Source organism: Akebia trifoliata, chromosome 11, assembly GCF_017979445.1.
Source record: "Akebia trifoliata isolate Shusen 1 chromosome 11, ASM1797944v1, whole genome shotgun sequence".
NCBI classification, from domain to species: domain Eukaryota; kingdom Viridiplantae; phylum Streptophyta; class Magnoliopsida; order Ranunculales; family Lardizabalaceae; genus Akebia; species Akebia trifoliata.
In genome coordinates this window covers 5,337,116-5,350,287 of record NC_141385.1, presented here as the reverse complement: position 1 = coordinate 5,350,287, position 13,172 = coordinate 5,337,116, and the positions used below count along the sequence as shown (strand labels likewise).

At 35.1% G+C, this 13,172-nt stretch overlaps 1 protein-coding gene across 2 annotated transcripts; it reads right to left on the bottom strand.

Annotated features, from left to right (window-relative positions):
• Positions 1-346: 346 nt before the first annotated feature.
• LOC147390534 (DNAJ heat shock N-terminal domain-containing protein) lies at positions 347-12,553 on the bottom strand. 2 transcript variants are annotated; one of them, XM_086458255.1, is made up of 9 exons: positions 12,245-12,551; positions 11,495-11,623; positions 11,262-11,391; positions 9,794-9,914; positions 7,232-7,313; positions 5,492-5,542; positions 3,897-3,935; positions 1,710-1,809; positions 347-665 (listed from the first exon to the last, which is right to left on the bottom strand). In XM_086458255.1, the coding sequence occupies exons 1-9, from the start codon at positions 12,464-12,466 to the stop codon at positions 538-540; spliced, it is 1,002 nt and encodes a 333-aa protein (XP_086314381.1). In that variant the 5' UTR covers positions 12,467-12,551; the 3' UTR covers positions 347-537. The 2 variants fall into 2 exon arrangements, with proteins under 2 accessions (XP_086314381.1, XP_086314382.1); XM_086458256.1 differs by lacking the exon at positions 5,492-5,542 and having other exon boundaries at positions 12,245-12,553.
• Between the last annotated feature and the right edge of the window lie 619 nt (positions 12,554-13,172).

Sequence of the window (13,172 nt, the reverse complement as noted above, 5' to 3'; positions counted from 1 at the left end):
AAATCTCAAGAGTCGTCAAATATATCAAAGTTTTAATAGCAACGGTTGAATAGGTCGAAAATAATGCCTTCTAGAAGAAAACAAAATCAAGGTTTTCGGTCAAGAGGTTGAAGACTATGGTGTTTAGGCCAGTTTCTATTAGTCTCCCAGAAGATTGTTGTCAAGGGGGCACCTCATCAGTTTGAAAATTCATAGGGGCGAGGCACATGGAATATACACCAAAACCAGAGGAGTACCACAAAATTACCTTCTTATTTTTTGTGAGGGTAAAGAATCAAGTTTAATACTAGTGGTAATGCTTTGGCTGCTGAATGCAGCTATGTGATGATAGCTTTGAAGGACAGAATTGAAACTTGGAAGGCACTTTTATACTGCTTCTATAAATTTCTCCTTTTAATTTTAATTTTGCATGAATAGAGATGGGTTTTACATATATTATATATAAGAGGATTTTCTTTGCATTCTAGAAATAATTTGCTTTTAAATTTGTTAATTACATTTGATTGAACAATATATGGGTACCTGAAACTGCTAGGATCAATCCTTGTTGGAGATCACTTCTGGCAATTTGAAAGTGGGAGGTCTATCGGCGCCCTTCCTTGAGTACTCCCTCCATCTTCGAGCTGCTGCAGCAGCTCGCTTCGATCTCTCTTTTATGTCCTCCTCTGCCAACAAACCAATATTACCTTTTCAATTTAATTCTACTAAAGAGACAAGTCATGCAAATTAATATGTAAAATGCAGTTCTAGTGAACTACCAATGCCTCACAAACTTTTGGTGTAGACAAACAAAAGAATCGATGCAATTGTCACAATAGTGTTATGGAAAGACACTAAAGTCAACACGAGGGGAAGCATTATTGCTATATTTTTCAATTACGATTCCTGGGTCACCTTAACTAGGACCCAAACCTATCTGGGATGCCAAATCAATCATTTTGAAGGTACATTTAAGTTTTTTTTTTTTTTTGATGGGTAAGTAGGACTTGAACCCACAACCTCAAAGTTGTTTTGTAATGTGTCAAACCAACTAAGCTATGGGTCTAAGCCCACGGTGCATATAAGTTGTTCATGCACGAACATAAGGCTAGAGATTCAGGACTGCTGCAGAAACATGTACAAACAGCAATTCAGCTTCTCTAGAGTACAAAAAATTCACCAATGTAAACAAGAAAAAAAAAAAACTTGCTTCATATGGGACTTATAATGGTATTTACCCTTACATCACAGTAGCAGAGAATACAGAAAAAATCTGAATGAAAATTCCTTCAATACAATTTATTGATTGAAAAAAAAAATGAATAAATAACTAAACATTCCTCAGATAAAGTTCCATATCTTATGAAATGGTTGGGGAATATATATATAACTTCAGGATTGTGCTTCCTGTGCAAGTATATAACAAATCTCTTCAAGAAAACTTTAAAATTAAGAGGCATCTTACAAAGAGAAGTTAAAAGTGATGGAAGTATATTAGAAAAGTAGCCCCCATCAACTAATTCACAAGGGGACCTATTAGGCATAGAGAATTATGAGGCCTATAATATATAAAGAATGTACTAAAATAATATTGAACGTTAACACGAGAAAATAAATTAAATAAAAGCAATAAATGGTTGAAGAAATCGGAACAAAATTAATACAGCCAGATGGTACTTCAATCTAGTAAGTTCAAAATTAGCCTATTTTATTATATCCCACCATAGTACCTGAGTTTTCGTGGTTTTTGGGCTTTCCCCAAAGGTCATCCCAGTATGATCCAGGTTTTTTAGAATCTTTCTTCTTCATCATCCTCACTTTAGCCTTTTCCTGCATCAAAAGTGTCAGAATTAAAAATGTATAGAGAACAAAATCTCATCTCGGATATTTTCTCGATCAGGTGAAAAACTAAAACAAATCCTGAAAATGGAACTTTCATGAATTAAGAGAAGAAATGATGACAAACAAACAAATTCAAGTAAAACCCAAAATAATATATTTGATGAATAAATAAGCTTAAAGTAAAGATGCTAGAAGCGGTTAAACCTTGGAATTTGCAATATTTAGATAATCTAGATTCTAGAATGGTAAGGTGTCTCTCCATTTGGGTGTGTGTGTGATGCTTCTGAGAAGTTGTACTGTGTCTCTTTTACAAACATATTCTGCATGACACAACATCAATAATTGATAGTATGAAGAACATCAATAATTTTGGAGAAGAAATCTTTGGATTTTGCTTTTATTTACGTTCTCTAATTGTTTGTATAATTGAGACAAGCCAATGTGAACCAAGTCAAGTTGAAACAATCGAAACATTAGGGAAATAGGATTTTTGCCTAAATTTCAGTATTAGTTAAGTCAAAAAACCAGTTTGTCTTGGTTGAGAAAAACCAAGATGAAATAAATTTTAAACCTTGTATGTATATGTTAGTTCTATATTATTACATGATACTGAAGTACCAACAAAATCCCACCACCCCATTCCCCTTCATGCCTGATCTCCTAAATTGCACTTGCAATTTTGTCTTTTGTGTAGACAAGATAATTAGTGCTTGGTCCATTAGTAGGTGAAGATGATTTTTAAAAGTTGTCATAGAAACACTCTCAGATGGGAACAACTTCGACAATTGAAATCATCAACGATTCCCTTAAAGTGTTCCTTCTTTTAGTGGTTAAGCAAGTAGATTAGGGGTTAGTAAATGTTCTGAACTGTATAAATTAATGAAAACAAGTTCTCTAAATATTATTTCATATTTAATACGATAATTCTGAAATTCAATTGAAAAAGTAGGCAAACAAAGAGGGTCATGTACTCTAAAAAACAATGGACAATGAACATATTCCAAATCTAATAATCTTTGTCTACTATTATTAAAATGAGTGCATGACATAAAACTCATTTATCTAATCTGACGTAAAATGAGGAATACAGATTAGCTCTAGAACTGATTCAGTGAATTCAGGTATTACAGCGGTATCTTGATGCAAATCATCAAAGATCCTCGTTATTTGAATGATTAGCTCTAGAACTAATTCAGTGAATTCAGGTATTACAGCAGTATCATCAAAGGTCCTCATTATTTGAATGATTCTATTTTTATTGTCAACAGGTATGTGTGTGTCATGATTTTACAACTGATAGTTAATTGGGAAGAATAATGTGATGATGTAGTCTTATTTGTGCAAAAAATAACAAGGGTGCAATAAGGGTTAAAGTTGACAGTTGTGTACAACCACTCAATTACTTTTTTAATATTCTACTATAGTATTTGAGGAAGATTATCTTTATTCCGTAAATTAAGGCAAATAGTGAAATTCCTTGTTATTTCAATTTAGATGGAATTGAAAGGAGGAACTCTAAATTTTTGGGATAATGGTGAGGATGTCTCAAAGAGAACTCTTGTCACTTGTCTCGCACCTTGTGCTACTACACTAGGTCCAACGAATTTATGTTGAAGTCCAAAAATATTCAACACAAATCATCTACATCATTAGCAACATGAAAATATTACCCCACAATAAATTGGATCAGGATTGTAATATAAAGTATGATGACAGGATCCAAGGAATCAAAAATCTTCAAAGGTGGAATTTCATTTTATTTTCTCTGGAGAACAAAATTTGGGAATACTACCTAGAAAGTACTTGTAATTTCTTACATAACTGGTTTGTAAACAATCTAAAACAGTTGTCTTGGAAATTAGCGCTCATAATTTGCTGGAGTAGAGAAACTAAATAGAAATAATTTAGGCTAAAATGATGATTTAGTAAAAAAGACGTACTCATGCATGACAAAAGAAAAAGAAATTTCAATGATTGATAAATAATAGTGATAAGAAAAGTTTGTATGACATGTTGGTTAACACAAATATTCATCCCCCTAAAAACATAAATAATAGTAGAGTTAGAATTCTTACCAAGACTTTCGATTGGCGCTTTTCCCACCGAGAGTTTGCCTGTCATATTATTATGGTAGTAAAGATGTTGAGGAGATAAGAAACGACAAAAGCATGAGAAAGCAACGAATTAATATCGATAAACATTTGATTTGAAAAGAAAATCTCTCCCTTGAGAAAACCTGTCCGACTCAGATCATAAGAATGTTATAAACATTGTCTACCAACTGAAGAGTTACAATTCAAAGAACTCCCAAATTCAATTCTCTTAGCTCGATCTGATGTTATTTATAGTAATTCCATCACTAGAATATAAGCTGCCTTGAATAAAAACATTATTAATTCATCATTACTGCTACAAAATAAAGAACATGATGGCCTATATAAGTTCTATTTCCTTGGAGCTGTCAGTTCAAAGCTATTCAACAGCTCTAAACCAAAAATTTACATGATTTTCCTCGGTAACTAATACCAGGTCTGTGAGAGTATAAATGGAAGTCGACTTGAAAAAACATAGGGGACTACACGCCTTATCTCAAAGAATACTAGACCGTTTTAATGCAGAAATGCAAATGAGAAGAAAGTTTGACAAAACATAACTATAAAGTGAAATCTACAAAAAGTACTGTAGGAGAAAAACATTAAATGTCATTTTAACAATTCTAGTTTTATATTTTGTACCAAATAAAGTTGTGATACAACTGCATGTATCCATCAGATTTAATTAAATTCTTTCGTTCTTATAGTTTAAATTCTTTTCCAAGTTTTTACACGTTGATCGAAAAGTACAAATAAAATGTGTATATGGTTTAGATACATACATAAATATATGGGAAAAGGTTACATGGACCGAGGACAATGTAGAGCCTGGACCAAGCTCCTCATTTGGGCCTTGTAGGTCCAAATGACACCTCAGACCTATAGATTTCGTGGTCTAGATTGGGTTTGGAAAAAAAAAAATTTGTTTGGTGCCAGATCTCACTGTGTGAAAACTGGAAAATTCAACACAAAAAATTGACGGGCCAAGGCCCACGAATTTTAGAAACTGAATTTTGACAGTCTAGAACCATCTAAATTCTTGATGTTCTCATATTTGACGGCTTAGAGCTGTCAAATTCCTCTCATCATTCATTAATTTGACAGTTTCGGCCCGTCAAAAAAAAAAAAAATTTTGACAATGAAAAATTTGACACCAATTTGACCTCTTGGTCCGTCAAATTAGGGCTTTTTTCACATTGTGTCTTAACTTTGTAAATGGACAACCACTAAACTCTCACATTTTAAAATTAAATCCAATGGTCAAAAAATGTCCTTTATCAAAAAAAAAAAAAAATTTGGGGGGGGGGGGGGGGGGGAGTTCATAAAATTTTATTCTCTACATCCATTTGGGCACGCAATCGTGTTTTCAGCTGCAACATGGACATGCGATCCATATAGATAACTGGTATTTTGGTCCATATAAGCCCGTCTCTCTTTCTCACACACACACACATTGCGAAACGAAAAGGGGCAGTTGAGTTGAGCTTGAGTCACAAGTTAATCTAGGAAGAACCTTCAATAAACAATAACACCAAGTGGAACCACTGGAAGATCAAAATAATGTTTTCAGTCAATACCATTCTGAAAACATCAGATGAAGCTCCCATTCCAGAAAGCATAAGCGCCACCTGTTCAAAGCAACTCATATTTTTTAGCCACTTTAATTATTACTTGCAAGAAATATCACAAATGTCTCCAATAGTGTGCCATTCATAAGCATACACTATTATGCTTATAAATAGAAAATTGTTATTTTCATTACTTTAGGAATTTAATGTGATGCTCCAAGCAAAACTTTAGTGCTAGTGGAAATCTATTTTTTCTCTCTCTTTTTACTTTCTTTCTTTCTTCTTCTTTTTTTTTTTTAATGCTAGATGCATGATTTTCATCAATGATGTATAGCCATTGAATATTATAGGTAGAGAACATATATCATGAACTACCATTATATTTCCAAACAAAAAATGTTTATTGTCTACTCAATCAAATTTTGATACCATAACTATTAAATTGGTTTTTTGCCAGGAAACTACGCAACACAGATTACTCCTTTAGCAATCATGTGCTAAATTCTGGTCAATAATCTAGACCAAAGATCTCACAAGTGATCTCATCACAGATTACTCCTTCAAGGGTGATGATGATGATGATGATGAATACCAACAATAACAATCAATGCTTCTTAGAGTCAGAACAGTTACAACTAACTCTTGAACAAGCGAAAAACCTAATACGGAAAATTGAAATGTCAGTGAACCTAGAGACTCTTAAATTCCATAAATTCTGGTCCAATCCCGTGTTCTATCAACCATGCTTAGGGTACTAGTATGGACTTGGTGTACAGTATCAAAAATCAAAGCAAAGCTGTTTTCTCGGTCCATTACTCTTCATTTTTTAAACCACTCCAGTATTTTTTTGTACCATACTAGGATCATCATTTGTTTGATTGTCTCCTCCAATTGAAACTTCCGGACTGATAAAATTAGCACCATGAGTTGCTGGAATTGTGGGACTTTAGACAGCTACATCAACCGTTGGTTAGGGTCTTGCTCACTTAAAGGAATAAAATTGAGGCATGCCAAGGTCATAATGGTTTTCATCTGACACAACTAAGTACAGACCTAGTTTCACAGTTTGGGTATTGAGAACTAACGAATCAAAATCTTTGGGAGGTATCATTGAATAGTTCCCTTGTAATGGCTTCCTTAGGTAGCTAAATGTTGGGAGATTGAGAAGCATCATGTTAATAGATCGAGCGTAAAAGATATGAGGATGTTGAGATGGAGGAGTGGAAAGACTAGGAAAGATGAAATTTGAAAAAAACATGGATTAATAGGGAAAGCGGACATGAACACAATTTCAATAAGAGGAGACATGACTCTGGATAGAATTGAAAGGAGGGAAGGATTTGTTTAGCCGACTTTGATGGTGATGATGATGTTTCATTATGTAGCATACACTTTACTCACTTATCAGTGCGTCAGTGTCCTTGGGAAGTCACCAATTCTTTGTACATAAATGTTATATAATAAATAAACTCTGCAATACGAACTAGACGATGTCAACTACTGTATTCTTATTGGCAATTTTTTCCTTATAGTTAATTGAGGGTATTAGACGCCATATTCGGATTATGATTAGCTTTGTTCTGTAGGAAAAATTATGAATGGTATCTCTAACAACTGGATGATGATTGAGTTTTAACCACAATGATTCCTGAGGTTGTGATCCAGTAATGAACGCAATAAAGCCTTTAAAGATTAACCTCTTAAAAGTGAAAATGAACAGTTATGTTAAGCAATAGTTTTGTATCTTACATTTACTCTTTCCACCCTGCGCATTTCATCTTCCAGCAAAGATAGTTGTGCAGCAGAAGTCCAATGAATGCAGTCTACTGGGCTGAGAAGAATGAAGATTAACTCAGCCAATTGTTATAAGTTTTCTGAACTAGCAACCTTTGAATAATCAACAGACAATGAAAGAAGCATAAAATGGTCAGAGTCTGATGGCATGTCACAATTCCCAAAGCTTTCAGACTTATAAATAGAATCAGTACGAGATTCACAATTATAATATGAGAAATGAATTCTTACTGATTGCACAGATTCAATTTTTCGCAGTTCAAATATTCAGTAACAATGAAAAAGAAACGTAAAACAAATGGGAGGTGAGAAATCTAGTCCAATTACCCCACAATTGAGTATAGTATCAGGTTCTTACAGATATTAAGGATGAGAGGATTTAGGAACATGAATGCATAGATATTTTCAGTGTACTCTCCATTTCAAAGTTGGCTGCCTCTATCCCAAAGTCCTTTTTCCGGAAAAATCTGTGCGGAGTATACTCAAGGTTGGCCACCTAATAAGTAGACATACAACTCTACATAATGTGTGCTATTTACATCGCCAATGAGGAGTTGACTGATTGATAGCTCATCAAATTGCAATTTGTGGCGGGGGTATGAACAGCTTGGTATCTATAGGGTAATTTTTAAGGAAATAGGGAACAACTTCTCCAGGTGGTCTACTAGGGTGGTTGGTGGAAGAGATAAAAAATATGGACAAATTTTATATAATAGAGAAGAAAGAACAGAAGTGGGGTTTCCTCTTGTGGCTGGTTCAAATAAATCCAGTTTTGAGGAAAAAAAAGTTTAATTTTGAAAATATTGATAGCATGGTTTAAAGTTCCATCCCGTCTCAATGTATCATCCGAGACATTTCGGTTTTGCCCAAAACCAGAACAAAACATTAACTCCAAACATCGAATGTTTTGAGAATGTTTCAGATTGTCTCAGAATGTTTCATAATGTCTTGGTCTTGATGATCTCGATTTTTCTCATGAAGCTTCGAGATGAGATTTAAACCTACTATATTTCCGGGGGTAAGTAACCTTTAACCTTTGTATGTGATTGTACACCCATTACTCGCGTCATGTAACAACCATGCTAATAACAGAACTTACTTGTAATTGCCTATAGCTCAGAATTGTCTTAGACCTGCCATGAGCCCAAAGAATTGCCTCTACCAAGTCTGACTCCAAGGCTTTAGGATCCTTGCTTTTGAGTCCGACTCCAACATACTAGTGCCAAAGCTTGGAGTCAGACTCAGGTTTTATACTTAAACGCTTCACTATATTTAGTTTGTATCCCAATGGTGACATGCGTCACCATCATGGCAAATATGAAATTTAGCTGCCTATCAAAAAAAATATATGAAATTTACCTCCCACACCAACCATGCTCATCTGGTTCAATTAGGAAAAACTAGGGTACTTTCCAAGGTTATTTTGGGGATTTCATGTCCACAATGGGTTGTTTGGACTTCTTCTTTTGAGGGTGCTTTTTGTTTCTTTTAATGGTCAGGATTGGCACTAGGATCAAAAGTTTATTCGCTTAAACACAACTGTAAAAAAGGAGGAGACAGCTTTGACTTTTATTTTCCTAACTTATCTCCTCTGAGGAACAGTTTTGATCTCCCCCCTCCCCTTAGTTTCATTGGTTCATAGATTAAACCATCAATTACAAAGCTCCAGCATCAACCAGCAACCAGTTGTGGTAATTCTTACATTTGACGACCTTCGTATCTGTTTCATGCAACATTTACTCATTCTTGGATCTCATTGTCACCTTCCCTTTCATTTCCAGTATCTTTATCAATACGAACATTATTTTTCATCTCATTTCCTCTTCGAATTTTTGGTTTTTTCAGATTAACAAACACCCATCTTTTCCATCTACACGAAGTAGTATCAAAGCAAGTTTTCTCTTGGTATATGGGATGAGAGATCTTTGGAACGGTATCTTCAAGATTCATCCCTCCATTGTTAGTTTATCTGATAATGGTCATCATTACGTTGGCTTCGTCGTTGCCTTGGTCAATGTTGTTAACCATTGGTTTTTTTCTGATTATTCGCAACCATTTTGGTGTGATATGTGTCATTTGACCAATTAATATTGTGTTTCTGGACATATTTCAAGGGCTTTATCTGACATCAAAGAGTCGGCTCTCACCAATGACCATTCCCCCTTTACTCCAACAACAATCAACCATGACCAAGTTAGGTCAAGCACTGCTATAGACCCTATAAATTGAATACAAAATGATATCTAACTATGAAAGGGAAACTTATAAAGTAGAAGAATGTCCTTTGTACAAAGCATCCCTATTCAACAAGGCAGAATAACACCAAGAGCAAACCTATTAATATTCTCTCCATGTATTACTTGTTTGTTTCTTCTAAGAACCATGATTTCTCGAAGGAGATAACAATAGATAAACTAGAGACTATAACATTCATAAATGTTTTCTCGAACATAACCCACATAGATTAGCAAAAACAAAAATCCATGCAAATAACACTAGCAGATCATAGTCACTCACCAGCTATCAATAGCCTGCTGAACCAATTCAGGGTTGCCAGATTGGCCGTAGACTCTAGCTCTTCCGAAGTCTTCCTCAATTCTAAAAACATCTGGGGCGACATTGGCACAATTTTTACAGCCTATCAATACAAAGATGATCACACAATGAGTTCATTGTCAAAACTTGAGGTTTGTTACATAGGATATCATGTAAAACATATATTGTATATAACAAATATTATATCTTCAGCTCAGTTCTTTCTCTTCCCCGAATCAAACCTTTTTTTTTAGAGTTTAAAGGGAAAAGGACTGTTGATCATCCGATATTAGTATCATCGGGACTGGGGTGGCACCAAAAACATTTAATATGGTGAAACCCCAAGAATGGAAGTCATTTATGGTGAAAATTTGGAAGATGTGACCCATACAGATTCCCCTCTAATGGATTCACCATATCCGGTGAGAACGGGCATGTTCTTGGCTGATTTCCCAGAGAGGTTGATCTCTTATCAGTTATTGAGTCTACCCTCAACCCAGTAACTGAGCCAATGAGACTGCATCTAGGGATAATCAATAGATTGTTGCTGAGAACCTGGTAAAGGAAACTCTGTAAGTGTATAATGGAAATTTAGTAATGTTTCCTACTGAAAGTGGTAATGCTTGGATGGTCACTCACACTCTGGGACTTAACAATGGGGGAGGGATCATGGAGTCCTCAAAGAACATTAGCCCTACTAGCGCAACTCAGGGGATTGAAGTGGCCACTTTTAGAGGGTCAATTGGAAGAAAATCAGAAAGATATACCCAGGTTTTTTTGGGTCTGGGCATGGAGATGAGGGATCTGCAACGACATTTCCACATGGTTCAGGGAGAAACTAAAGGCCATTAGTGCTTTCCTAGGACACCCTACAGAGGACATGAAGCCAAGGTAAGAGAACTTTGGGAAGGCATTGAAAGGAGTAAAGGGGAGGAGGATAGAATACTCCTCTTCTTAGAGCAACTCCAATGCATTCTCCATCTGACTCGCCAACCCCTCTCAACTGCCATTTTGGAGAGCCAAATCCAAAATCTGTCTCTACTATCCATCCCATTCTCCATAATGGAGAATGGGATTTTCATTATCCATTTTGGCTAGCAAGTTTAGACTCTCCATCCCCCAACTACTATTTTGGAGAAGTCGTTTTGGATTTTAGGGATCTCCAATGCACTAGACATCTCTAGCTCAATTAAAAATATATTAAAATATTTATGGATAATCATTTTTTATACCCTGGTTGGAGTGCATACCCCTTGAATATCCAAAATGGAGGGGCTAGACATTATAGCTAGTCAGTTTGGATATTCCCCTTGGATTTGCTCTTAATCAGGTAGCCCAAAATTCACTATGCCTAACAAATTGCAAATAAAAGGAAATATTAAAAAAAAAAGGGTTGAACTCAAAAGTTACGTCTTCCAAGAACTGGAGGGATCAAATTAACTCATAATACCTATGCAACTAAACTCATCAACGAAAGCATGATCCTTTGGGCTAGAATCATCCAAGAAAGGGTTTATTGCTGTTAGAGCATACCCATGAATCTCATCATAAACCATACGTTGCACGGGATCGCTGAGTGTCTGCATCAATGAACCAAATTAAATTTAACCGAGACAACAAATTTAACATATAAACTGCAAATCACCACAAATTTAAACATCCAAACTATAAATAATAACCCACCGTGTAAACCTCATTGATGAACATGCAGAAGTTTGTGGTCTCGGGATCGTTGCCACTCAAGTCTGGATGGCAAGCTTTCATGCAATTGTAGTAAGCCTTCTTTATTTGCTCTGGCGTTGCATCCGGCACCTGGTGCATTCAACCAACCAGTGTGATTAACATCAACAAATAACTGAATTAAGCAGAAAAGAGGCACTTTAGCGCCAAAAAAAATGCGAGAAACAGATTTCAAAATCACAAGATATGGGTCCTGCCTCATTTCTGATTCTGATTACGGGATAATCCTTTTACAATATCAGATTCTAGAACCAGATTGTGGTAAAGAAAATAAGAACCAAACCATAAAAATAAAAAAAACCTAATAGTAATCTCTATTTGTAATGTCAAGCCTATTGGTAGATCATCCAAGATGCTGTGTCTTAAATTGAACATTCAGTTATTTCTGCTAAATTTAGTAACAAACAACAAAATTCAGCTAAATTAGCATTAAAAAAAAACTTACCAAAATCATTAGATGAATCAAAGACCACGTCTCTTAAATTGAACATTAAGTTAAAATGAATTCCGCTAAATTTAGTTACAAACATCAAAATTCAGCTAAATTTGGCATATATAAAAAAAAACTAATCTAAATTCTTAAATAAATCAAAGATCATGTCTCTTAAATTAAAATGAATACTGCTAAATTCACAACAAATTTAGTTACAAACATCAAAATTTAGCGTAAAAAAACTTATAAAAATTCATTACCAGTCCTAAAACAGAGTAATAATCATCAGCAGTTGCTCCCTGTGAAGCTGAATCTTCTGCAACAGCCTTGATTTTACGACCTCTTCGTCGATCCACACCGATCTTCGTAAACCGATTGGTGGTATTTGCTAACATGCGCCATCGGTTACTAGAACAATAGAAATTTGAGGAGTTGCGGAATTTGAGTGCGTCTGTGCACACAGGAGAGAGTAACTGAGCCATCACTCCAAAGAATGAAAAAAAAAATGGCTGAAACCAGAAAAAAATAGTAGGAGAGACTAGAGGGCAATGGAGCTCTAATATTAAAGAGATTTTTTAATCAGAAATTTTGATTAATTTGAGGAAGAAAATTTTTTGAGTGAATTTTTTTTTTTTTTGCTGACTTGGCATTCTATAAGCCACCAGTGGTCCTAGAATCTAGGGTCAGCTAATGAATCTAATGTGAGACACGTACCATCGTGTGTTATGGTGAATCGGCACGTGTCGTGATGTTGTGAAATGTCTATCCCACACGCCAAGCAAACGTTTCCGTATAGCTATTTGTAATGTGTAGGGTCCGTTTGCAAAGTAACATATGTTTCCAATTTTTCTAGGGACTTTTCTATGGTCCAACCACGGTAATATTTCCTAGTGATTCATTTGCCTATTAATATTTTTCCATCTAAAACGTTGGAGGAGTTTATTTTTAAACTATTATGTCTTAAAATTTAAAATTGGCTCAATAAGAGAAGGAGGTGAACCAATTTTTAGAGGTAAGGTCCCAAAAAAAAAAACAAAAAAATTGGGCCCTGATGGAGTTGTTGGGTAAGGTCTAACCAGTTGTCCATAAAGGTTCAAACCAAAATCGATTGTTGATAACAAATTTTGCTATCTACCTTGAGTAGTACAAAATGAGATAACAAACGATTTTATTGATTTGATGAAGATT